We start from the raw sequence: 26052 nt of genomic DNA, 5'->3' as shown, positions 1-26052 counted from the left end.
TAAATAAGATTCAACGACTGGTTAAGTCTAAAATCTTACTTTCTTTAATTTTAGGGGTTCTTCCAATTTGTGAATCCTATATAGAAGGTAAGATGATCAGGAGACTCTTCATTGCTAAAGCATATAAAGCTAAAGAGTGTTTGGAATTAGTGTATACTAGCATGAGTGGGCCTTTAATGTCCATGCATGGGGAGGTTATGAGTACTCCATCACGTTTACTTGATGCATAAGAAGGCTAGCATCTCAAATAAATTAGAGGAATTTTAGGAAGAATTGGAAAATCAATTAGGTAAACATATCAAAACACTTCGATTTGATTGATGTGGTGAGTATATGTTTATTTAGTTCGATTCTTTTGGTAAGGAGTATGAAATTATATCCCAATTGAGTGTACTTGGAATTCCACAACAAAATGGAATAGTGAAAAGAAGATATTGAACATTAATGAACATAGTGAGATATGTGATGAGTTTCTCATCACTTCTTGTATTTTTTTGGGGATATGCCTTGGAGATTGTAGCATATATCCTTAACCTAGTCTCTTCTAAGTAGGTGCCTTTAACTTTAGGGAGATGTAGAAAGGTTGCAAACCTAGTTTGTAACACATTCATGTTTGGGGTATTGCTTAGGCCCTTCCAACTCATATTTGCAACACACTCACTATCTCCATAGCAAAACAAATATCTAGTCTAGTGCATAACATCGCTACATAAGCCTAACCATAATTGAGGCATTCCATGCAATCTTTTTTTTTTTTTTTAAATATCTTAAGGACACGAATCTTGAGAAAGAGACATTCCATGTCTGAAGGCACTATAACAAATGTGAGATTTATGTGACAATCTTTTTTGTTTATGACTAAAATTTGGTTATTGATTATGAATCTTATGCTACAAGAGAGAGATTTTGTCATAAAATATTTTACCATTAAGTTTTCTTTACAAAACTATTTTTTGTCATTAAAATTTTTGCTCCTCCCATATGACAGGAAATTTTGTTATGAAGAAATTCATGTTATATCGTATATGTTTATTCATAAAAATTAAATAAATAATTAAAAGTAATATATATATATATATATTTCATGATGAAAAGATGTCATTAGAATTCCATTTGTTATTTTACATTAATAAAATATAAAACTTATAAAAATTTAAAAATTAATTTATCATGCATTTTTTACATAAAAAAATAAATTTAAAATTTTCTTTTATTTAGCATTTACTTAAAGATAATAATGTTTATATGCAAATAAGAATTGATAATTTTATGAAGCTTGATTAGAAATCAACCTTTTATTTCAGTGATATAACTATGGAAAATAATCATAATTTGAGATTGGTGTAAAGATAGTTATAATATTGAATTGAATTAAAAGTATATTATATATTTTTAAACATCAATTATTAATTTATATTTTATTGGGTCCTTAAGGATTTTTAAAAATATTATTATTCTATACATTTAGTGAGGTTATTAATTTATTACACTTGGAACCATAAATTTTATTATTTAAGTGAAGTTATTAATTTATCAAACATTCATTTATCAAAGTTTTAATTGCTTTAAAATATATGTTAATTATAGAATTTTGATAATGCATTTGATGATATAACTAAAATTACATTTAAAAATATTAAATTTATTTATAAATATGATTGGACTATAATATAGTTTCCAAATTTGATCAAATTATTAGACGTCATGGCTAAAAAACAGAAGACATTATATACACCGGTCTCATAATATAACTTTTTTTATTGAATTAATTGATTAAAAATGATGAAATAATCCTTATTTTTGTGAATTTAACTTCTTTCATATTTTTCTTAAAAAATAACCCATTTTCGACATAAATGCCCATAATTATTTCAAGTATTTACATGTAATATTTAAAAGAAAATATTATTTTTACAAGAAAAGGATAAAAACATTTTTGTCAAAATGTGACAAAAAAAGAACGAAGGGTTAGATTTCTAAAATTGGATTTCCATTGGACCTTTTAATCAAATAACCCTTTTTATTCATATCATTTTTTTTTTTTGTGTGAAATAAAAATTTAAAAGATTTTCTAATTTTCTATTATCATGAGGAATTTGTTTCGAAATACATTTCACATGTTTCATAGTCACGTGGCGGTCACGCCTCCAAAGTGACATGAAAGAAAACGGCCAAACACGCCATTAAGGCCGGTTGTGAACCCCTCTTTCCTACAGAGACCGAAACCGCAAGCTCATTTTCAATGGGCTCCCTAAAACCCTAATCCTAGACCCAAACCCAAACCCTAATCTCTCCTCACATTTCTCGCTATTCCGCTCCATGCACACCCAAACCATAGATCGGCCATGGATTTGGATCCCACTCAAGGTCAATCACTGAACCTGGACCTTACCAAATCCACTGCTTCTTTATCTTCTTCAATTTCAAGGCTCTCGCGTTCTTCCCGGGCTGTGCCTTCGGACAAAGACTTCCATTTCTTCCACAACTTTGAAGAGTTCAGAGCACCCGTGAAGGAAATCGCAGCGGCGTCGCAGGCGATGCTCCAGATGATTGGGTCTTCTGCGGATATTTGGGGCAGGGAGATGGCGTATCCTGAAGACGCCGACGAGGGGTACGAATGGGTGGTGGACAGGAACGATGAGGCCTACGACCGGTTCGATGCAGCGGCGGAGGAGTTTAGGGGGCTGAGGCTGAAGCAAGAGCAAAGCCGAATTGATTCCGGGGATGGGTTTCAGTTGGTGTGTGGGAGGAAGAAGAAATGGGGGCAGTCGGAGATGGGGCAAGATTCAACTGTGGTAGCACATTCAAATGTGGCCCTTGCGGTGAAGGATAAGAGAACGGTTGGCCCGGCAGCGAGGCCGAGGGTGCCGTTTCACATACCGACAATTCCACGGCCTCAGGATGAATTTAATATATTGGTGAATAATTCGAACCAGCCATTCCAGCATGTTTGGTTGCAGAGGAGTGACGACGGCTTGCGGTTCATACATCCCCTGGTTAGTTTCTTGGTTTTCGGATTTGGATGAATTGATTGATTGTGTCTGTTGTGGTTTGGATTGTGTTTGATTGATAAGAACGCTGCGGAAATGAAATTGGAAAGAAATTGCATTGGTTCAGTTAGAATTAGAAGTTGTTAACAATCAATTCAGTTACGATTGATCAGTGTCATAATTAAATGAGTAGAGTTGTGTGAAGGAGTGATTTTTTAATTGAACCCTAATTATATTCAATTACATTCCATGTATGACGAATGTAAGATATACTGATGGTAATATGATATTGATTGATCTTTTAACATTTTAAAGTAGCAGAAATTGTAAGTGGTCTAAGCAATTTTGTCTTAAATAATTCAGTGTTATTTTCCTAAGGAAATGGAAGACTCCACATAACTGGGTCTTGGTTGAGTGGTTTCTTAGTGTTTCTTTAGCAACCAGAATCAAACAAAAGTATGGGCCTGATTGTTAGGGGAAAGAAAATTGGTTCTTGAAGAATGAAAGCAATGATCATATTCAGGAACTTGTCATCCTTGAGTCCATCTCTATTGATAAGTGCTTGCACTTTTTTTTTGATAAGTAAACGCAGAATATATTAACAGGAGGCAAAAGAGCCGCAAAGCATACAGGGGATAAGTGCTTGCACTTTTAAAAACATGAAAAATATTATTTTGATTAAAAAATGGCTTATTTTATGCAAACATGTTTGTTTTGGGTGATAACTTCAATTATATATGTTTGGAAAAAAAAGCAGCTTTCATTCTGTTCCTAGTCAAGTCTACAGAATTTTATTTTATTTCATCAACCTGTTTCTGAGCAACTGGACAGGGTGTTAAGCTTTCAAGCTTTTCTGTCCTGTATTCTAAATGATTGGGATTGAGAGATGGAATTTATGTGAGAGACACGAGCTATGAGTAATCTATTAAGTATTTCACAGTTGCATTCGATTTCTTTATGTGGGAAAATGTTCCATGATGGTTTTGTTTTGTTTCACTGTTGAATTGGGATGATAATTAGAACCATTATGGTGATATATGCCTACTCTAGGAGCCGGATTTTGAGGTGTTTTCATCTTGTCAACCATGGGCATCATGTCATGAAGTTTTCACATGTATTCACTTTTTATTCTATCGGTTGTATGATTTCCATTCGAGTTTATTGGGTTATTTTAGATACTAGAACTTATCATACATTCATGGTTGTTTGTGTTGAGGTTTCATTAGATGCTTTGAAATCAAAATCTTGGGTTATTTTCTTAATGAGCTGAACTTAATGTGTAAAATGACAATTATACCCTCAAATTCCAAAGTTTTGGATTTGGGGTGTGATAATATGTATGTATAGGAGACATTGAATTACCAAGTCATTTTCAAGTTGAATAAGGTGGTTCTATGCCTGAGGAAGCACTTCCTAAGAAATGGTGTAAATTCAGCCTAAGGTTTGTGAATACTCTATATATTGAAACTAAAACAAAACAGGGAAATGTTCTCTTGGGTCTGGGATTACCCCTTGTTGTGACATCACTAGTGCAAGTAAGCTCAGCTGTAGTGCCCTTTAGGAGTAAACTAGAGGTCCTGAGTTTAAGCCTTCCCATTATTTAAGTGATGTAAGGAGAGGGACTGCCCATATTACCTGAGGTTTGCTTAGGTGCTGTTTTGCAGTGGAGTCTAAGTCGTTTGAAATCTTAGTAGAGGGGGCTTGGAGGAAAATTGAAAGGGAAAATCTTGGAGAGATGCAGAGTTGTGTCCTGGTGGATCAGGTTTGGGGAAAGGAGTTTGTGTTGTTTGTTGGAAGGTGTGGAAGCTTGTTGTAGGGGTGAGGATGAAAAGTTGCGCAACAAAGGATGGGTGGAAGATGGGAGGGAGTTCAGGCTGGAACTACGCTCAAATGTGGCAGGGAGGTTCATTCTTTGCTCGATTTGCTCTGTGGAGACTAAAATGTTCACTTTGATTTTCCCTTAAGGAAGAAGTCTCCCTGGGGGATGGTCTATCCTGGTTGAGAAGCTTCACTTTCTCGGAGTAGTTTCCTCCTCGAAGGAAATGAAGCTTCCATCCTCAAGGTCTTTGGAGATAGGTGGTAGTTCTGCAAATCCACTGAAGGGGTCTATTGTAGACTTGATTAAGAAAGAGCATGGTTTGGTGAATGAAGCAGTTTGGATTCAGATTGGGGAGGAGGTTCATCCTTGGACGGAGCATTTGAGTAGCTATCTAGTAGTATGGAGATGGGGAGATTTTCTAGACCCAACTCCAGATTTGCTTGCATTGAGGAGTTGGGTAGGTCATAATTGGTCTCTGAGAGCGGGAGTAAGGTTTTTCTTGCTACGGGGTGCCCTTCTCTTATTTGAGTTTGAGGATGGCTCTAATGCAGAGATGGTGTTGTCAATGGGTGTAAGAAGGTTTAAGGGAACAGTTTTGCATTTGGATAGGTACCCTAGAGGTAGGGTGTTGTCGAAAAGGTGAATATGCTAAGGAAGTGTGGGTGAGAGTGGTGGGGCTTCCTCTGCACTTGTGGGTTCTGGAGGTGTTAAAAAAGATCGGGGATAGTTGCGGGGGTTTTGTTGCAGTGGATGAAGGCACAACTCATCTCTGACACTTGCAATGGGCAAGAGTTTTAGTGAGAATGGATGGGAGAAGGATGCCTGGGATGTTGAAGGTGGTGGTGGGCTTGTCTTGCTTCTCCATTCAGTTGTGGTGGAAAGTACCACCATTGTTTTCTATTGAGGTTTTGAGTTGTGGGTTTTCTGGTCTAGAGGTTAGGGGTGAAGTTAAGGGAGAGACATGTGCTGTTGAGAGCATGAGGGTGCAGGTTGCGCTGCTGCAGTTGGAGGCAGATGCCGTGTCGCCTTGTGATGGGGGGTCAGAGGGAAAAGGTTTGGTAGTGGTTGATGGTTCTGAAAAGGCTATGGTAGGCAGTTGGCTGCAGAAAGCTGTAGAGGGTAATGGTGATGGGAAGAAAGCTGATTGCAATGGGGGCTGCGTGGGTGGGGGTGTCTTATAAGGGAGCCCTAAGTGGGGCTGCTGGTGGGCTGAAAAAAGTCGGCTTTCAGGGTTTGAAAGAGGCCCAAGTGTTTAAAGGATTCTCAAGTAAAGTGGCCCATCTTTGTAGTGGCCCATTGGAAGGGTCAAAAGTTTTAAATTTTAATGAGGCCTGAGGGGTGGGTCATCTTTCTAAGAAGACCCATAGACTTCCTGTTCTTTGTGTGGCCCAAGGTGGAGGTGAGGGCTCTGTTAACGTGCACTACAGTTCTGATTCTAAGAATAGCCCATTGGACGAGCTGACTCTTATTGGGGCTTCTTTCTCCTCTATGGGGCACGATTTCCAGAATCCTAAGCTCTCCCCTCCGGTGGAACTTCCTACTAGCACCGACATGGCCTTTCTGGAAGAAGCGGTGAGACGTCCTGGTACTTTTTCTTTCTCTGTATCTTCCTTGGGGACGCGAGCAGCTTCTTCTCCTTTTTGTGGGACTGGTCTTGGTTCAGAGGGATATGAGGTGGTTTTTGCTGTTGATTCTCTGGGAGAGGATAGCAGTCCCCTTAGGATGGTTTCGGTGAATGACTCTTCATTGGAGTTTGAAGAGGCTGGGGTGATCCTGATTGAAGTTGCAGTGGGTGAGAAGGATAATGAAGAGGGGTCATGTCTTGGCTTGGTTTCAAGGGCAAAGGTGCCTATGGAGAATTGGTCCTCAAGCAACCTGGCAGCTTTCAGCAACTGGTTGGGCATGCCGACGGTGGGCTTCGAGGCTGAGATCTTGAACCTCAGAAAAATGAAGGCTAGGAAAGAGGTAAGGGGTTGAGAGGATGGGAAGAGAAAGAAGAACTCTTCTTCAAAATCTGAAAGGGAATTAAAGAAACTGATGTGTTTTGTGCAAGGGATCAGAAGGTAAACAATCAGGGTGTAGATAGGGAGAGTGGGAAATCACAGTAGTGGGTAGAAGATGCTTTTTTTCATCTTTTTAGATTATTAGATGGGCTTCTGCTGCGTTTGGGTTGCAGCAACCAGTTTGGTAGGCAGGCCTACAAGAAGGTCATCTGGGGGTTCTTTGTTTTCTCTAGGTCTTTTATGCTTTAGGCTTGGTTTGGGGGGGCAGGTTGTTGTTGCCTTTCCTTTTAGCTTGCCAGAAGGTGCTTTTTGTATATTTCTTGTGTACTTTGATGTGCCTTTTCAAGCGCTTTTAATTTAATCTCTTTTTACCTATCACAAAAATATTACCTGAGGTTTGCTTTGCTGACATTTGCGATAAATGTCTTGCTGTTGGAGTAGGTTTCTCATTAACAAAGCAAATAAAAGGGGTAAAATTGTGATCAATTGAAAGAAATAGCAGAGAGAAGCATGCCAGTGATTGAACATAAGAAATAACAGAGAAACAAGCCATTCTCTGTTTGATGCACATTTTTTTTTTTTTTTTCTGATAGATAAAAGGATGTATATTCAACAAAAAGAGGAAGCACCAAAAACAGCGCCCTCAAAGTATACATGGAGTATACAAACAAGCCCAAAGACACACTCCTAAGGGGAAAGGAAAGCAACACACCACCTTCCCTTACTTAGAGCCTAACCAATCTAAAAAACTTACAAGAGAAGAAGGGCTCAAAACTAAAGATACCCTGACCCAAGACCAAAGATTACATACAAAAGAATATTTCAGTCTTTGAAACAAAAACTCCTCATTCCCAAAAGCTAAAAAATTCCTTTCCTTCTAGATTGACCAAAAAATACATAAGGGGGCCATTTGCCAAGTTTTCTTACGAACTTTCCCCACAAACGCTCCATGCCACCTAAGAAGAGTTTCCTTCACTATACATGATAGAGTCCAAGTCACACCAAAAAGGGAGAAAAGAAGATTCCACAAGACCCGCGTCTTAACACAATGAAGTAAAAGGTGATCCAATCGTTTCTATTTCAGAAAGGCATAGAAAGCACTTGTTTGCCAAAGAGAACCCCCTCATTTGAAGTTGCTCCAAAGTTAAGACTTTACCTCAGGAAGCCTCCCAAGCGAAGAATGCTACCTTAGGAGGCACTCTCACCCTCCAAATACTATTACTAAGGAACAAAGAAGAACCTCTGAGCTCCAAAATAGAATAAAGAGACTTGACTGAGAAAACGCCACACTTTGATGCTGTCCAGAACACTCTTATCTTCCTCCTCCCTTTGCATCCGGAAGGCTTGGATCTTATGCAAGAAATGCTCCACCACCTCGATCTCCCAATCATTAAATGCCATTGCGAAAAGAGGGGTCCAACCATCCCCATCACCAATGAGATTCCAAACCTCCGATACCTAAGCATTCTTAGACAAAAAGATTGAAAATAAAGAGGGGAAGGACTCACAAATTGGCTCATCTCCACACCACTTGTCCGTCCAGAATCTCACTCTCTACCCACTACCCACTTGGTAGGCCAACCTACCATTTAAAAACAACCACTCCTTCCTAATTGCTTTCCAAATCCCAACATCATATCTCCCACTTACTTCTCGAGTGCGCCATCCCCCCTCCTCTTCACCATACTTGTAATTGATGACTCGCCTCCAAAAAGCCTTTCTTTCATTGGCATACCGCCAATTCCACTTACATAATAGAACGCTATTTATCAGAGCTAAATTTCTCACACCCAACCCACCTTTCTTTTTATCCAAGCAAATCAAGTTCCACCTAACAAGGTGTGGCTTTTGGATGAGAGCTCCCCCACCCCACAGAAAATCCCTTTGAATCTTCTCCAATCTCAGCCTTGCTTTTCTTGGCAAGTAGAAGAAAGACATAAAGTATATAGGCATGCTAGACAGAGTGCTTTGGATTAGAGTGAGCCTTCCTCCTTTTGAAACATATTGCCTCTTCCACATAGCAAGCCTTCTACGAAAACGCTCTTCAACACTATCCCACAAAACCATTGATTTGAAGGGTGCCTCCAAAGGCAAACCCAGATAACAGGAAGGGAGCCCACCCACTTTACAACCCAACTCCAAGGCCAAAACCTCTATATCATGCACCCTATCCACCGGGATTAACTCACTCTTCTCCAAATTGATCTTCAACCCTGAACATACCTCAAACCACATGAGAGGCCAACTTAGATAAGTCATTTGGTCTAAAGACTCCTCACAAAAAGCCAACGTATCATCCGCAAATAACAAATGCGAGATTAGAATCCCCTCTTCACTCCTACCTCTCACCCTCCACCCAGATAAGAAGCCCCCACTAATAGCCCTTCTCAATAAGCAACTAAATACCTCTATGACTATCACAAACAAATAAGGGGAGAGAGGATCTCCTTGTCTCAACCCCCTCGAGCTTTGGAAAAAACCGGAAGGAGAATCATTTATTAAAATAGAAAATTTCATAGTAGAGATGCGCCATTCTATCCACTTTATCCATCTCTCCCCAAAACCTATCTTTTTAAGAACTGCCATCAAGAAACTCCAACTAACATGATCATAAGCCTTCTCTATATCCAACTTACATAACACACCCCCTACATTGTCTTTTAGTCTTGAGTTCACAGCCTCATTTGCAATCAAAATTGCATCCAAAATCTGTCTACCCTTCACAAAGGCATTTTGGGACCCCGAGATCACTTTCCCCATCATCTTTTTAATTCTATTAGCCAACACCTTGACCAACAACTTATAAAGGTTGGCTACAAGGCTAATCGGCCTGAAGTCTTTCAGATCTTCTGCATCTCCCTTCTTTGGAACTAAAACCAGGAAAGTAGCATTCAGTGACTTTACAAATCTGCCCCTCTCATGGAATTCTCTTAAAAAACCCATAATCTCAATCTTCACCACATCCCAACAAAACAACTAAAAAGCCATGGTGAAGCCATCTAGACCGGGGGCTTTGTCCTTGCCTAGAACTGTGAGTGTTGCAAACACCTCTTCTTTCGAAAAAGGAATCTCCAGCCCCTCAACCTCACTGCTCACTAACCGCATGAAAGACAACCCCTCAATACAAAGACGCCACCCCCTTTCTTCAGAATACAACTTTTGAAACGCCCCCACCACACTATTTTTTAAATCATTCTCCTCCGTATGCTAGCAGCCATTCACTTTCAACTTGGACAACCAATTTTTTCTACTGTGAGCACTCGTCATCCTGTGAAAGAATCTGGTGTTATTGTCCCCCTCCTTCAACCACAATTCTCTAGACTTCTGTCTTCAAGATATTTCTTCCCTCAGCACCCAAGTCTTATAAGACTCCCTAGCCTCCTTCCTTGCTTCACAATCTTCCAGATTCAGAGCTGAATATTTCTCCATTTCATCCCAATACTCCACCTGTCTGAGAGCTTCACCTTTTTTAGTGCTAATGAGACCAAACACTTCTTTATTCAAAATCTTCAAAATATCTTTTAAGGCTCTCAGTTTAGCGGTCAAAACAAAGCTGAAGGTCCTAGTAAAATTTAAACTCCCCAACCACTTCTTCATCTGGTTCTTGAACCCCTTCTCCTCCAGCCACATGTTCTCAAATCTGAAAGGGGAAGGACCTCTCTTCATACTTCCACCTTCTAAGAGAATGGGAAAGTGGTTAGAAACTGGTCTGGGAAGGATCCCCTGCACAACCCCATTAAATATGCTGCCCTAGTTATCTGTCACTAAAATCTGGTCAAGCCTAGAATGGGACTGGTCATTCAACCCACCTCTCTAGGTAAAAGGACCCCCTTGTAAAGGAAAGTCCCTTAGCTCCAAGTCCTCTACCACTTCTGAAAATCTCCTCATTGAAGCAGAAAGCCCACCTCCCCTACTCCGCTCCTCTGGATATCTGACCATATTGAAATCCTCTCCTCCCCCCCCCCCCCCACACACACACACACACACACACACACACACCAGGGGTCACTCCATAAACCTTTTATTGACCTTAGCTCCCCCCAGAAATCCTCTCTATCCTTATTGCATACCGGCCCATACACACCAGTGAACACCCACATCAATGCATCCACACAATTCTTAAACCGACATGAAATTGAGAACTCCCCTTCTTCCACATCAACCAATTCAACCAATCTGTTATCCCAAAACACCAGAATACCTCCAACTACACCCCTAGAATTGACTGTTCTCCAGTCTAGATGTCTTCCCACCCCAAGACTACGGACAAGCCCCGTACCCATTTCCTTGATTTTAGTTTCCTGCAGACAAACCACATCCGCTTTATTGGATTTTATGACTGACTTAATGACCCTTCTTTTATCATTGCCATTTGCCCCTATGACATTCCATGATAAAATCCTTATCTTCATTTGCACCCTGACTCAGAAGCCCCTCCAAAAATACCTGCATTGGTAACCACCCTAGCTTTTTTTATAGCTTACTGTCCACTCCAGCTTCTTTAGTTCCCTGTTGGATTTTGAAGCCGATGACTTCGTCTTTCTATACGCCCCGTCCTGGCTCTTATGTTCAATTCTCCCCTTCATTCTCCTCAAAAGGTACAAAATTTCCTCTTCAAACCCTTTTGTTGGCATACCCAGACAACGACTGAACTTCGTAAGACAGCTAGAACTCCATCCTTCATCCTGCCCCCCCTCTTCCAGTTGAAAGGCCATCCTATCTGCTAATGGGCTCTCAAAACCCGAACTAAACAGAACAATAGCTAGCTCAGTCGCACTATCACCGTTTGATGCACAATTTGAATCTGATTAGAAATTTTAGGAGAGCGATGCCATTAGCAAAATGGTAATTAGCACACTTGTTTCTCCGATTGTTGTGTGGACCAACTCAGTGATATATTCATCATCAGGGCAGCTGCCATTCTTTTTCTTCTTCCTCCCAAAAGCCCTAAGTCTGTTGTGAGAGGTCCCCCTTTTTTCAGATATCATGAATTTTTAGGGCTAAAGATGCCTTTACTCCTCATAAAATGCTCTAGTCTTTAATTAAAGAATACTGTGGTTTTTCCTAAAACCAAATTTTAGAGATATGATTTTATGTTTTACAAAACAGAGTATTGCTACAATTAGGCTTAGATATGCCATGTGCTTTTCCAAGGATGAGTAGACATGTGTACCCATGTTCATCTCCACGTGGCCTATGTGGAAGTCATGTCCTATAAAACATGGCAAGAAAACAATTTTTTTTCTCTCCACCTTTTTGATTACTCTTTGGGATGGAAATTGTTGGTTCACCTCACCTGTAGTTACTGTTGTATTGATCTTTTCTTGATAACATAATTCTCTTTCTTCTGGGTTCTCATGCTGGTGGTAGATCTTCAATCAATGTGTGTGGCAATGTGTGTGATACATTAGTGTCTCTTTAAGTACCTTCCAAGCTGACATTCATTTATGCCATTTCTGTATGAATTTGATAGGTATGGTAAGCATATATGTCACAGGTGAGAGATGTAAGTAATCCATGTCTGTCGGTCAATATTTTTTGGTTATGTGTTGGCTGACTTTGACTTTTTGGGTCTTTTGTTTTTGTTATTATCTTGGTCTGCTTATCCCCAAATGAGTCATTTTTAATTCTTGCTGAAATTATGTAAGAATTACATAATGTATATGTTAAATTGCTAATGGTTGTATTACATGCCTATAGGAGAAGCTCTCTCTGCTGGATTTTGTCGACAAAAATATTGGGGATCTTATGCCTGTAATGCCACCTTCTATTGAGGATACCCCATTCAAGCTTGTTGAAGAAGTTAGGGATTTGAAGGAACTAGCTGCTAAGTTGTGCTGTGTGAATGAATTTGCGGTAAATTTTGATTTCATTTTTTATTTTATTTTATAAATTTAATAGGTATGTGGATGGAACCTAAAATTTTCAAAATTTGTCACCCCTCATTCTATCTTTGTAGCTAAATTGTGCACTTAAAATAAGAGAGTTTGAATTGAAGCTATTCATAAAAACTATCACTTCTAACAAGAAATTTACGTGCAAATAATATGTACATAATGTCATCTGGACTAGCTAATTTTCAGGTCTCTTTCTTTTTGAACTATTGTCTAGGTTGATCTGGAACATAATCAGTATCGATCTTTTCAAGGGTTGACTTGCTTGATGCAAATCTCTACTAGGACTGAGGATTTTGTTGTTGATACACTAAAGCTTCGCATTCATGTTGGTCCATATTTGAGGGAGGTCTTCAAAGATCCAACAAAGAAAAAGGTTGATCTCTGTCTTGTTGCTTATTTTTGGTATTATAATGGATCTACTTCATTTGTGATGATATACCTAATTAATTAGGTTATGCACGGGGCAGATCGGGATATCATTTGGCTTCAACGGGATTTTGGCATATACATCTGCAACATGTTTGATACCGGACAGGTTTGCTTTGAAACAGTAGTTTATTTGGATTCTGGGATTTTGTACAAGCCTTTTTTCTGCTTCATGGCATTTTAGACGAAAATTATTTAGAATGACTGGTATGCATAATTTATTTTCAATAGGTAAACTTTGTATTTTATTTTTTATTTTTTTGTTTGGTGGGGGGGAAGGTTTGCCTTTGGGACTCCAACCTCCCACACATTTTAACCTCCATAGGAAACATTACACATATATACATGCTATAATGACCATTATGTATCTTTATATATTTCTATGAAGGATGAAATATGTGTTTGCTTTTGAAAAGATTGAACCACAGCTTATGCTATTCATTATGATAAATCATGTGTGCTTTGTACCATAAGATAAATCAGATCGATTATTTTCTGTATCATATTACTATTCTAAAGCTTGAAAAGTTGGAATTCATCATAGTAGTAGTAGTTTGGACAAAGTAGGGATCACTTTGTCTTTGAGAGAGATTTAAAATGTTTCTTTAAGGCCTAGCTTAAAAACAATTTTAGAACATTTTTCCTGTTCTTCTAGTGGCGAGTCATTGAGAGAAGTTGATACCACATTTCCTCAAGGCCACTTTGAGCACTTTCAGTGAAAATTAGAATGAAAATGTTAAGAGAGATCTTTTTGGTGCATGCTAGTTTGAAAAATGAAATGAAAATGAGGGTTTGAATGCTAAAGTGTAGCCAAATGAGCCTTTGGAAATTGGTTCTTTTGTGTCTTCAAAGTTCAATTCAAGTAGCATATGAGTACAACCATTACCCAGGTAAATATGTCTCACAATGCTATTAAATATATACACTGAAAATCATGCATTTTATCCCAATCTAATTTGGAAAACATGGTTCTTGCCTTTGAATCATCATTAATGAAATATTGTCTAGTAAAAAAATTTATTTTTGTAAGTACACTATCCTTTTGTGGTTAAATTTTTTTCTTACTAGGCAATTCAGTCATTCAATATCTATGTTGGGATTCTAGAGTCATAAACACGGAACATGTGTCATTTGTTACTTTAGTCTGATGAAACTAAAGCACCTCTATCATCGATGTGGGATCCACTATAAAAAAGAATGGTTTAGAGCTGATGTTAACCCCTCAGAAAAGTCAGTACCCTTATGAATTACGTAGAGTTAAGCTATTAAAGACCACCTTAATGAATTTGCAGGTCTATTGCATGTATACTTCCATCATGTTTGCTTGGGTGTTTAATTGGTTTAATGCTTCAGCAAGGCTTCTTTAAGGCAGGCTTGAGGGGGTAAAGCTTGATCTTGTTAATTGGAATATGCTGTCTTCCTAAGGGAGGAGATTGTATGGGGGTAAGGAGGCTTGCCTTTGAGGGATGGTCTTTAGAGAAGGGAGGTAAGGCAAGGTACTATCACTCTGTTGCGCCTGGGGGGCGGGGCGTTTGTGGAGATTTCTCTTAATTGAGCTTTCTATTTTTGTTCTCTGTTCTTAATGATAGAGACGTTTTAGTAGTAAGCTACTTCAATTTAATTGGATGTTGAGGCCTCCAGGTCCAATAGGTTGACAAGCCTTTCCGAAATTGAATTTTGTTAGGGAAAAGAGAGATATGATGGTTTTGTTAGAGACTATTTAATCCTTAGGAGAGTTATGGGAAATAGCTCATGTTCTAATTGGGAAGAAAGGGCATTGGTGTCAAGTCTTAAATGGATTCTAGACTGATCAGCTTTGTGCAAAGGCTAAAAACGTGATTTGGTAGGTGTTCTTAGATTCCCATATGCATTTGTAGAAAGGCACTTCATTTTGGATGGGTGTTGAGCGATAGATGAGGATTAGTTTATCAGGTGTGGGCTGCAAACTTGATATTGGAAACCCTTCTAATCATGTTAATTGGGTTTCCTCCTTAATATGTTACTTGTGTAAGCTTTAGGAAGATAGAGATTAAGTGAGGTAGATCATATAACTTATTGTTGCTTTTCATTGCATTAGTAAATGAGGCTATTTTAGCTTCTTTGAGGGTTCTAAGGGTCTCCACGAGGGATCCATCATTCCCTTTGCAAGGATGGTAGAAGGAGTTTAATAAGGATTTTGAGATTTTGAAATAGAGTGGGAAACACAATCCTTAGTAAAGAAGGTACTCCTGTGTTGGCATGGTTCCTTTGTTGGGAGAAAGAGGAAGAAAGGTTGGAGAGCTATTCCCTTATGCCTATTCTGGATCATATGGAAGTAGAGGAATAGGCTTGCGTTTGGGAATACTAAAAAGGCTGATCACGTTCTCAAACAATCATTTATGTTTACTTTTGAAATGAATTAAGAGTGTACATAAGAGACCACTCTTTGTCCATGTTGAACTTTTATTGATTGGTTAAGCTCTATGTAGTTGGTGGGAGTTATATTTTGTGTATCCCTCTGCTTGGTTATGGCCTTTTGGGGCCTTTGTATACATTGTGTATACTTGAGTGCACTTTTTGTTAGATTACGTTAATATAAATCTTATTTGCCTATTGAAAAAGAAAAAAAAAAAAAAATCTTAGGATCTGAAGTCCATCTAAAAAGGACCTTCTCTATGTGGAGTGTGGGCTCCTATGTTACATGACACTTTTCCTGGTGTTAGCATCAACTGGTGATGCAACTTTCCTAGCATTAAAGATCTTGGGATCTGAAGTCCTTCCGAAAGGGGCCTTCTCTGTTTGGAGTGTGGCTTCTATGTGACATGGCACTTTATGATTGACCAGGTAAAAAAAATACCCATGGCACAAACTAGACAAATAACATTGAATAACTAGTCAAGTAGAGGTCACAAAACAGAAAATCGACTGTATGGTTCAAGTCAAAAACAACCATTTCACAATGGATTCTTTTGTAACCTATCTCCTAAGTCAGTTCTATGTAGTGTTTTAGCATATGTGTGGCCTGTGCTCAGCTATAACATTTTTTCATGCAATAAAATGAGAAAATTTGAACCCGAGATGTATCCTAACCCCATCTAACCTTTACCACTTGAAGCAGGATTAGGAATATGTTTAGTTGCCAACATCTAGAATTGGGAATGAAAAATCTATTTTCAAAATGAATCCCCAGATTGTAATAGATGTAAGATTCTCATTCTAATGTCGATGATATTGGGAATTTGAGATTCTTGTCAAGTTTTATTCTTATTTTTGCATTTGGTTATTGGAGGAATTGCTTGAGAATTAATTTGAATATACATGATAACCTATAAAATAATATTCATGAAGATCAGATTTATTTATAACCAAGAGGGGCTTGAGAATTAATCTAAATATACATGATAACCTATAATATAATATTTATGAAGGTCAGATTTATTTATAATCGAGGGGGAAATAAAAATGAATTGTTCATTTTCCTTTTATTCTCATTCTCAAGGAACGAGAATAAAAGAATATAAGTTTTGTGGATAAGATATATTAGAGAATAAAAGAATATAAATTTTATATGGAAAAGATATATTCCCACTTTTTTTTTTTTTTTTTTGATAAGTAAACACGGAATATATTAACACAAGGCAAAAAAGCCGCAAAACATATAGGGAGTATACAAGGCAGCAAAGGCCTCACAACCAAAAAGAGACAAAAAACTCACCAGCCCTTAAATGGAGGCTAACCACTCCAAGAATCCTATAAGGGAGCGTGGCTCCGCTCCACTATACAATTTTGCCCAGCCCCACACATTACAAACAAAAGAATTCTTAATTTTTTGTATAGCTAACCCCCCCCCTAAAAGCTAATCTATTCTTCTCCTTCCAAACCATCCAAAAAATAAATAACGGAATGGATCTCCAAATTTTTTTCCTCTTTTTACCCACAAACGAGCCCTTCCAGCTAAGTAGAACCTCCTTTACAGTTTCTGGAAAAACCCATTGGGCACCGAACAAACCAAGGACAATCTCCCACAACACTCTAGCCACTGTACAATGAATGAGCAAATGATTTACATTTCCTCTTCGCTACCAGATAAAAAGCATTGATTAGGAAGCTGCCACCCTCTCTTTTGAAGTCTATTAAGGGTAAGAACCTTCCCCCATGCGGCTTCCCACACAAAGAACGCTAATTTAGTTGGAACTCTATCCACCCAAATGCCATTTTTGGGGAAAACGGAGACAATGGGACTGATCAGCAAGCTGTACGCATACTTAACACCAAACTGCCCGTTTTTTCCTCCCTTCCAAGAGATCGAGTCTTCCTCCAAGGTAATCCTTTGGCCCCTTAAGGCTCGGAGTAATTCACCTACCAAGTCCAACTCCCAATAAGGCTCAGAATATAAGATATATTCCCACTTTTGAGGTCATCTTATATCCCCAAAAAATCAAAACTTCCAAAGTTATGTGCATTTTAAGTATACTACTTATATTTAGAAATAAGATGCTTATTTCTTAGTAAAGAATTAGGGATACACATGAACCCATCGGCATTACACATTCTAAGGGGTAATTCTGTTCTGATTGCTGTTATGTTACTGAAATACTGTTTTTTTCTTCAATATTTGTTTTCATATGCATTTTACTTAACAGTATTCCCACATGTTCACGAGTGGTATGAGATGTTCCCCATCTTATGTGCATTTAACTATAAAAATTGCCTCTTTAACTTCCTTTCCAACTCTAATAAATTCTCTTGCCTCTCTTCTTCCCTTAAGAAGATGTGATGTGAATCTTGTGGAGCTTTATGAAAGCAGCTAAAGACACTAGTTGTTTAAGAAAGGTTGTCTGGTTTTGGAAAATTTTGTTAAAACTTTCAGACAAGCAACAAATTTGGCAGATATATTGTCTTTAAGTTTAATTGCATATTAAAAGTAGTACAAGCCATGCTCTGACCTCCTTTCCAATCTATATCATATGGTTATAAATGATCAGTTCTTTATGGGAAGGGCATTATCACCACCTGGAATAGTTTTGTGTCCTGCAATAGTTCTCACTCGAGTTGGATATATAGATTTTTGGAGTTTTTTTTTTTTCTTTGTTGACTAACTTTTTAATCCTTTTTAAAAGTTCTTCCTTACAGGTTATGTCATTGTGTTATTTATTAGGGTTTATTTTGTAGGGTCCAGGAAATTAATTTTTTTTCCCCCTCTTAACCATAGGCCTCAAGGGTACTGAAATTGGAAAGAAATAGTCTGGAGCACCTTCTGCACCACTATTGTGGAGTCACTGCTAACAAAGAGTAGGCATTTTATGTAAAAAAGTATTCAAGTTATCTGCTGCTCCTTGTAACTTGACTGTCTTTTTCTTCAGTATTTTACAAGGTTGATCTCTTAAATCTGCAGATATCAGAATGGAGATTGGAGATTACGTCCTCTCCCCCATGAAATGCTCAGGTAAATCTACTTCTGGAACTTATCACTCCTATTTTCTAGCTTTCTTGCCCTTTTTTAATTTTCATTTTCTTCTTTCATTTTTTCCTTGTTTTCAAATTTTGGATTTCTCCTATTGGAATCAGAAGGCCAAAAAGGCTACACATGGCTTATGGTTCTACAATTTATGAGTATATGTGGTAGTGAATGACAACTGGTGGTAGTGGTTTCATGACATGTGGCATGATTAAAAAAAATGGAATTTAAGCTACTTGCTCTTTGGGATTTTTGATGATTGTCCACTTCCCCTTGCCCAAGATGCCTAATGGAAGCTGTCACAAGAAGGGCATTTGTGATACCTTCCCTTATCAAGAGTGTTGAACATGTCCCACCTTATCAGGAATGTCTTTAACCAGAATGTATCAAGCTCCATAAGAGCTCTCTCCTATATACACTTTAGTACCATCTTAATTCAATACCACCTGACAGGAATGTCTTTAGACTCAACCAAATGGATTTTGAGCATTATTGTTGTCCTAAAAAATTCCAGGATGCATGTATAGTCTTGGGAAGTAAGTGGGCTGTTGCCTCCTTTATCCTTATGTGTCTTTAGCCCTAGTTTTCAAATATTTACTGTGCATGATGTTGTGTACGTGTGATAATTGTTTAAGTGGTAGTTATTATAATTTTTTTTTTGATAGGTTAAAATGTTAAGTGGTGGGTATTATAATATGCCCTGCATATTTACATTTTTATTAAAAAGATTATTTTTTTAAAGGAGAAAAATGGGTGACAAAAAGGAAAGGAAGAGAGGATGATCCTACTTGAGAAAATTTTAAGTGCAGTTCAAAGCATATGTTGAAGATCAAAACTTAAGTATACAATTATTGTTTCAATAGATATAAGGAAGCATTATTGAAATGAACGTATGTTACTTAGCTAGTCAGAATGATGATTTTAAGAGATGATGATGGAAGAAAAATGAAATATTAGGGTGTCTAAGAGGGGTACTACAAGAAACTATCCATTCTACTCAAGGCGCTTTTGTTCAAGGGAGACAAATATTGGATGCAGTTCTTATAGCCAATGAGATAGTGGATGAGAAAAGATGATCAGGGGAGGAAGGAGTTGTCTTCAAAATTGACTTTGAAAAGGCTTACGACCATGTGAGTTGGGATTTTTTGGATCATGTGTTGGAGAAGAAGGGGTTTAGTCATAGATGAAGGAAATGGATGAGAGGCTGTTTGTCCACGGTCTCTTTCGCAGTCTTAGTGAATGGAAATGCTAAAGGGTGGGTCAAGGCATTTAAAGGATTAAGACATGGCGACCCTTTATCCCCTTTTTTGTTTACTTTAGTCGCAGATGTATTGAGCAGGATGTTGTTGAGAGCAGAGGAAAGAAATTTGTTGGAGGGTTTTAGAGTTGGTAAGAACAGAACAAGGGTGTCCCATTTGCAATTTGCAAATGATACAATTTTCTTTTCTAACACTTGTGAGGAAGAACTGTAGACTCTCAAGATTTTATTGCTAGTGTTTAGGCATATTTCTGGGCTTAAGGTTAACCTTGACAAGAGTAATCTTTATGGCATCAATCTTGATCAGAATCATCTTTCTAGGTTGGCTGAGTTGCTTGATTGCAAGGCTTTTGATTAACCTATACTCTACCTGGGTCTTCCTTTGGGAGGGAGCCCAAAGGCTTGTGGCTTTTGGGATCCAATGATTGAGAGAATCTTGAGGAGATTAGATGGGTGGCAAAAGACTTACTTATCTTTTGGAGGTAGGATAACTCTTATCCATTTTTGCCTTACCCACATGCTTAGCTACTTTCTCTCCTTGTTTAAGATTCCCGCATCAGTGGCTGCAAAAATTGAGAGATTGCAAAGGGATTTTTTATGGTCAGGGGTTGGGGAAGGTAAAAGAGATCATCTTGTTAGTTGGGATGTAGTGTGTAATCCGAAGGCAAAAGGGGGATTGGGATTTGGGAAGATTTCTTTAAGGAATCTTGCTCTCTTAGGGAAATGGTTGTGGAGGTACCCTAGGGAGGGTTCAGCTAAGATGGATTGGGTTCCCCCGAGGAGCATCTTCGACATGATGTCCATCAATTATAAGGGTTTTGGTTTATCTAAGAGAGGGATAGTTTTGTGGCAAACTGTGTGCATTGCTTTAATTTGGGTTGTGTGGCGGGAAAGTGTTGAAATAATGCCAAAGTTAGGACTTTAATTTAGGAATAAAAAAGGAGAGATCATTTAGGATATTTCCTTATGATTTAGTTTCCTAATTTTAGGAGAGAATTAAGCTAGATTGATTGTTTCTTATTCAGTCATTTGTGTATATATATGTGTATGGTGTGTACCGATTCATTATCAATAAAGGAGTTCAGAAATTCTTCATGGTATCAGAGCCAGTTTTCTGAAACCCTAATCCCTTCTGGCCACCTCTTATTCAGGCCATCACTCATTCCGGCCAAATCTTTCTGGCCATATCTCAATCCGATCATCTCTCTCTCTCTCTCTCTTTCCGGCCATCAGTCCCTGTTCTCAGAGCCAAGGGAGAAAACACTTTCCAATCAGTCGAATAGTCGTCAGAAAACACTCACCGCCGGCAACTTTTCCGGCGAACTTCCCGGCGACGGTTTTTTTCTACACCGCAAGGAGCGCCTGGAGGAGATCTCCAATTTGTCCCAAAGCACCGGAACCAGAAACCCATCCACGCGCCGCCCACGCGCGTTTTTCCGGCCGGCAACTGCATCTCACGCGCCGGCGCGTGAGGGCGCGTGAGCCACTTTCCGGCGACGCGCTTCCTCCTCCAGGCTCGCCTGACGCCGACCAGCCACCCTTCCTACCTGTTTGTGCAATCCGAGCCCTGCACGTGCCTCTTTTGGGGTTCTTTTGCTTCCGCGGGCCCTCTGATCAGATTTTCCGGCGTCCTTCGGCTATTTTTTCTCAACTCCAGTCCCTGCACGTGCCTTGAAAAGTGTTCTTCTACCTTTCCGGTCCATGACAAAATACGGAATGGCATCATCACAAGTATCCAGCGTCACGTCACCAGAATCAGGGGGCAGATCTGAAATTCCAAACCTTGGTGGCAATGATTCCTCTCCTATTCTCATCACAGGACACAAATTAAATGGCCATAACTATTTACAGTGGTCACAATCTGTGTTGCTGTTCATTTGCGGTAAAGGAAAGGATGAGTACCTCACTGGAGAAGCAGTCATGCCAGAAACTACAGAACCGGGTTTCAGGAAGTGGAAGATTGAAAACAGCATGATCATGTCATGGCTTATCAATTCCATGAACAATGACATAGGCGAAAATTTCTTGCTGTTTGGGACTGCAAAGGACATATGGGATGCAGCCAAAGAAACTTACTCAAGTTCTGAAAATACTTCAGAACTGTTTCAGGTTGAATCAGCTCTACATGACTTCCGCCAAGGAGAGCAGTCAGTTACTCAGTATTACAACACACTCACAAGGTATTGGCAGCAACTTGACTTATTTGAGACTCACTCATGGAAATGTTCGGATGATGCAGCAACATACAGGCAAATTGTGGAACAAAAGAGACTGTTCAAGTTCTTCCTAGGACTAAACAGGGAATTGGATGATGTTAGAGGCCGAATCATGGGCATTAAACCCCTGCCAAGTCTCAGGGAGGCTTTTTCAGAGGTTAGACGTGAAGAAAGTAGAAAGAAAGTGATGATGGGATCAAAAGAGCAACCTGCCCCAACATTGGATGCCTCTGCCCTTGCGGCTCGGTCATTTAATAGTAGTGGTGGAGATCGTCAGAAACGGGATAGGCCTTGGTGTGATTATTGTAAGAAACCAGGCCATTATAAGGAGACTTGCTGGAAGCTTCATGGCAAACCTGCTGATTGGAAACCAAAGCCACGGTTTGACAGAGATGGCAGAGCACACGTGGCTGCCAACTCTGAGAGCACCTCTGTTCCCGAGCCGAGTCCATTCAACAAAGATCAGATGGAGATGCTACAGAAATTATTAAGCCAAGTTGGCAGTGGCAGTACTACCGGTGTAGCCTTCACTGCTAATCGAGGAGGAATGAGGCCGTGGATAGTAGACACAGGTGCTTCTGATCACATGACAGGAGATGCTGCCATTCTTCAAAATTACAAGCCAAGTAATGGTCATTCATCCGTCCATATTGCTGATGGTTCAAAGTCAAAAATTGCCGGGACAGGTTCTATAAAACTTACTAAAGACTTATATCTTGACTCTGTCCTCCATGTTCCAAACTTGGATTGCAATCTTTTGTCCATTAGCAAATTGGCTCATGATCTCCAATGTGTTACTAAATTCTATCCAAACTTGTGTGTTTTTCAGGACTTGAAATCGGGGAAGATGATTGGCAGTGCTGAACTGTGTTCCGGGCTCTACCTCCTTTCATGTGGCCAATTCTCCAACCAAGTCTCTCAAGCAAGTTGCGTACAGTCTCAGAGTATGTCAGAGTCTTTCAATTCTGTGTCAAATTCTAAGGTCAATAAAGATAGTGAGATTATAATGTTACACTATCGCCTTGGTCATCCTAGCTTTGTTTACCTTGCAAAATTGTTTCCCAGATTATTTATCAATAAAAATCCAGCATCTTATCACTGTGAAATTTGTCAGTTTGCAAAGCATACTCGAACAGTATATCCTCAAATCCCATACAAACCTTCGACTGTTTTCTCTCTAGTACATAGTGATGTGTGGGGTCCCTCCCGGATAAAAAATATTTCTGGCACTCGATGGTTTGTGACATTCGTTGATGATCATACTCGGGTAACATGGGTTTTCCTTATGAAAGAAAAGTCAGAGGTCGGGCACATTTTTCAAACCTTCAATCGTATGGTTCAAAATCAATTCAATTCCAAAATACAAGTCCTCAAGTCAGATAATGCAAAGGAATACTTTACTAGTAGTCTCAGTACTTATCTTCAAAATCATGGCATTATCCACATAAGTTCTTGCGTTGACACCCCACAACAAAATGGGGTGGCCGAACGCAAGAATAGACATCTCTTGGAGGTTGCCCGGTGCCTTATGTTTTCCTCTAATGTTCCAAACTATTTCTGGGGGGAAGCTATTCTCACAGCTACCTATTTGATTAACCGTATGCCATCCAGAGTGCTTACCTTTCAATCCCCACGTCAACTTTTCTTAAAACAGTTTCCTCACACCCATGCCGCCTCTTCTGATTTACCACTCAAAGTATTTGGTTGTACGACATTCGTTCATGTGTATCCTCAAAATCGTAGCAAATTTGCTCCTCGAGCAAATAAGTGCATTTTTCTAGGGTATTCTCCAACCCAAAAAGGGTACAAATGCTATTCTCCAACCAACAAAAGATTTTACACCACCATGGACGTCTCTTTCTTTGAACATGTCTTCTTCTATCCCAAATCTCATGTTCAGGGGGAGAGCATGAATGAACATCAAGTTTGGGAGTCTTTTCTTGATGGTGTACCTTCTTTTCACTCAGAGTCACCAAATCCTTCCCAATTCGCGCCCACTGAGTTGTCCACACCCATGCCGCCATCAGTTCAGCCAGCCCATCACACAAATGTTCCTTCTCCCGTGACCATCCAGTCTCCCATGCCTATTCAACCTATAGCCCCACAACTTGCTAATGAGAACTTACAAGTTTACATCAGGAGGAGGAAAAGACAGGAATTAGAGCACGGATCACAGTCAACATGTGGCCAATATATTGACTCCAATTCAAGTCTTCCTGAAGAGAACATAGGTGAGGATAGGGCTGGAGAGGTGTTAATTCCCAGCATTGATGATTCTACTTTGCCAATTGCATTGAGGAAGGGTGTTAGGAGATGTACAGATCATCCAATTGGGAATTATGTTACGTATGAAGGGTTATCACCATCTTACAGAGCATTTGCTACTTCTCTTGATGATACTCAGGTTCCCAACACAATACAAGAGGCATTAAAAATTTCAGAATGGAAGAAGGCAGTACAAGATGAGATTGATGCACTTGAGAAGAATGGGACGTGGACTATCACAGATTTGCCGGTTGGGAAGAGGCCTGTGGGGTGCAAGTGGATTTTCACCATAAAATACAAAGCAGATGGATCAGTCGAAAGATTCAAGGCTCGTTTGGTAGCTAGAGGGTTTACACAATCCTATGGGATAGACTATCAGGAGACTTTTGCTCCTGTTGCAAAACTGAACACTATCAGGATCCTTCTCTCATTGGCTGTCAATCAAGATTGGTGCTTGCAACAACTGGACATAAAAAATGCGTTTCTAAATGGGGACCTAGAAGAGGAAGTCTACATGGAAATACCACCTGGTTTCGAAGAAAGTATGGCAAAGAATCAGGTTTGCAAACTCCAAAAATCATTGTACGGCCTTAAACAATCTCCTCGAGCCTGGTTTGATAGATTCACAAAAGCAGTCCTGAAGCTGGGCTACAAACAAGGTCAGGCTGATCATACTCTATTTGTCAAGAAATCTCATGCCGGGAAATTGGCCATATTGATAGTCTATGTCGATGATATTATTCTATCTGGAAATGATATGGGGGAGTTACAGAATTTGAAGAAGTATTTGTCAGAAGAGTTTGAAGTTAAAGACCTTGGAAATTTGAAATATTTCCTTGGTATGGAAGTGGCTAGATCAAGGAAAGGAATCGTAGTCTCTCAAAGAAAATACATACTCGATCTTCTTAAGGAGACCGGTATGCTTGGATGCAAACCAATTGATACTCCTATGGATAGTCAGAAGAAACTTGGTATCGAGAAAGAAAGTAAACCGGTAGACAGGGGGAGATATCAGCGGCTTGTCGGGCGCTTGATTTATCTCTCACACACTCGGCCAGATATTGGCTTTGCAGTGAGTGCTGTAAGTCAATTCATGCACAGCCCCACTGAGGAACACATGGAAGCAGTCTACAGGATTCTTAGATATTTAAAAATGACACCAGGGAAAGGCCTATTCTTCAGAAAGACAGAGAACCGTGACACTGAAGTATACTCAGATGCGGATTGGGCAGGAAACATCATTGACAGGCGGTCCACTTCCGGATATTGTTCTTTTGTCTGGGGAAATCTTGTTACCTGGAGGAGTAAGAAGCAATCAGTTGTAGCCAGAAGTAGTGCAGAAGCTGAGTACAGAGCTCTTGCACAGGGAATCTGTGAAGGGATTTGGATAAAAAGGGTTCTTAGTGAACTGGGACAAACGAGTTCATCTCCAATTCTGATGATGTGTGATAATCAGGCAGCTATAAGCATAGCAAAGAACCCCGTGCATCATGACAGGACCAAGCATGTTGAGATTGACAGACACTTTATCACAGAGAAGGTGACTAGTGAGACGGTCAAATTAAACTATGTTCCTACCAAGCACCAAACCGCAGACATCCTCACCAAAGCTTTACCTAGGCCTAACTTCGAAGACTTAACTTGCAAGCTGGGATTATATGATATATATTCTCCAGCTTGAGGGGGAGTGTTGAAATAATGCCAAAGTTAGGACTTTAATTTAGGAATAAAAAAGGAGAGA

At 39.4% G+C, this 26052-nt stretch overlaps 1 protein-coding gene across 1 annotated transcript in view; it reads left to right on the top strand.

The window, feature by feature from the left end:
* The first annotated feature begins 2170 nt into the window (after positions 1-2170).
* Positions 2171-26052, top strand: part of LOC100265580 (protein RRP6-like 2) — a 49511-nt gene continuing 25629 nt past the window's right edge. The window contains exons 1-6 of the mRNA XM_002269517.5: positions 2171-2996; positions 12513-12668; positions 12924-13082; positions 13161-13244; positions 18327-18406; positions 18510-18560. Of these exons, the coding sequence (XP_002269553.2) occupies positions 2346-2996; positions 12513-12668; positions 12924-13082; positions 13161-13244; positions 18327-18406; positions 18510-18560 (1181 nt within the window). The 5' untranslated portion in view covers positions 2171-2345. The remainder of the gene's footprint in view (positions 2997-12512; positions 12669-12923; positions 13083-13160; positions 13245-18326; positions 18407-18509; positions 18561-26052) is intronic.

Source organism: Vitis vinifera, chromosome 8 (assembly GCF_030704535.1).
Source record: "Vitis vinifera cultivar Pinot Noir 40024 chromosome 8, ASM3070453v1".
Lineage (NCBI taxonomy): Eukaryota > Viridiplantae > Streptophyta > Magnoliopsida > Vitales > Vitaceae > Vitis > Vitis vinifera.
Note: the sequence above shows the minus strand (reverse complement) of the source record. Positions and strands in the feature narration are given on the sequence as shown.